Source organism: Leptonychotes weddellii, unplaced genomic scaffold, assembly GCF_054177405.1.
Source record: "Leptonychotes weddellii isolate Sample4059 unplaced genomic scaffold, ASM5417740v2 HiC_scaffold_278, whole genome shotgun sequence".
Classification (NCBI taxonomy): Eukaryota; Metazoa; Chordata; class Mammalia; order Carnivora; family Phocidae; genus Leptonychotes; species Leptonychotes weddellii.
Window position 1 is genome coordinate 1 of NW_027871827.1, and position 510 is coordinate 510.

A 510-nucleotide genomic window follows, 5' to 3' on the forward strand; every position below is an offset into this window, starting at 1 on the left:
TTTCCCAGTTCAAACTTGGGCTTCTTCAGCATTTTTACTTTTCTAACGAAGACATCATGGAGTGGATAAATAGACTGACAAGCCTTTTCTATATCTTTTCTGATGCTGTCTGGAATCAATTTATTGACCACTTCTTTCAGGTCTTTTGTTTGCACCTCTCGGGTCATGATTTCCATCATCTTTATCCGAATTTGATGGACCTGTTGGTACTGAGCATAAGAGGTCTTCCGAATCTGATTATTGCGTTTTTTAGTAAAACCAACACAAAATAGACGAAGCAAATAACCATTGGTAGCCTTGACATCAACATGAGCCTCATCATGCTCTGCCATTTTTTGACCATGGAGCACATTTTGTCATGGGTAAGATCCATGCCATGGAAATTAGTCAGGCAGTTTTTGCCCTGAACATCCTCAGTAATTAGCTTGAATTTTCTAAACGCAACTTCATCATTCTGCAGATCAGCAAGGCTCACTTCAAAAACACGACCCTTGAGGCCATCAGATGCGA

At 40.2% G+C, this 510-nt stretch overlaps 1 protein-coding gene across 1 annotated transcript in view; it reads right to left on the reverse strand.

Annotated features, from left to right (window-relative positions):
* Positions 1-5: 5 nt before the first annotated feature.
* Positions 6-510, reverse strand: part of LOC102748968 (small ribosomal subunit protein eS1) — a gene marked incomplete at its 3' end in the record, with an annotated part of 925 nt that continues 420 nt past the window's right edge. The window contains 2 exon segments of the mRNA XM_081810519.1: positions 6-319; positions 322-412. Coding sequence (XP_081666645.1) covers positions 6-319; positions 322-412 — 405 coding nt within the window.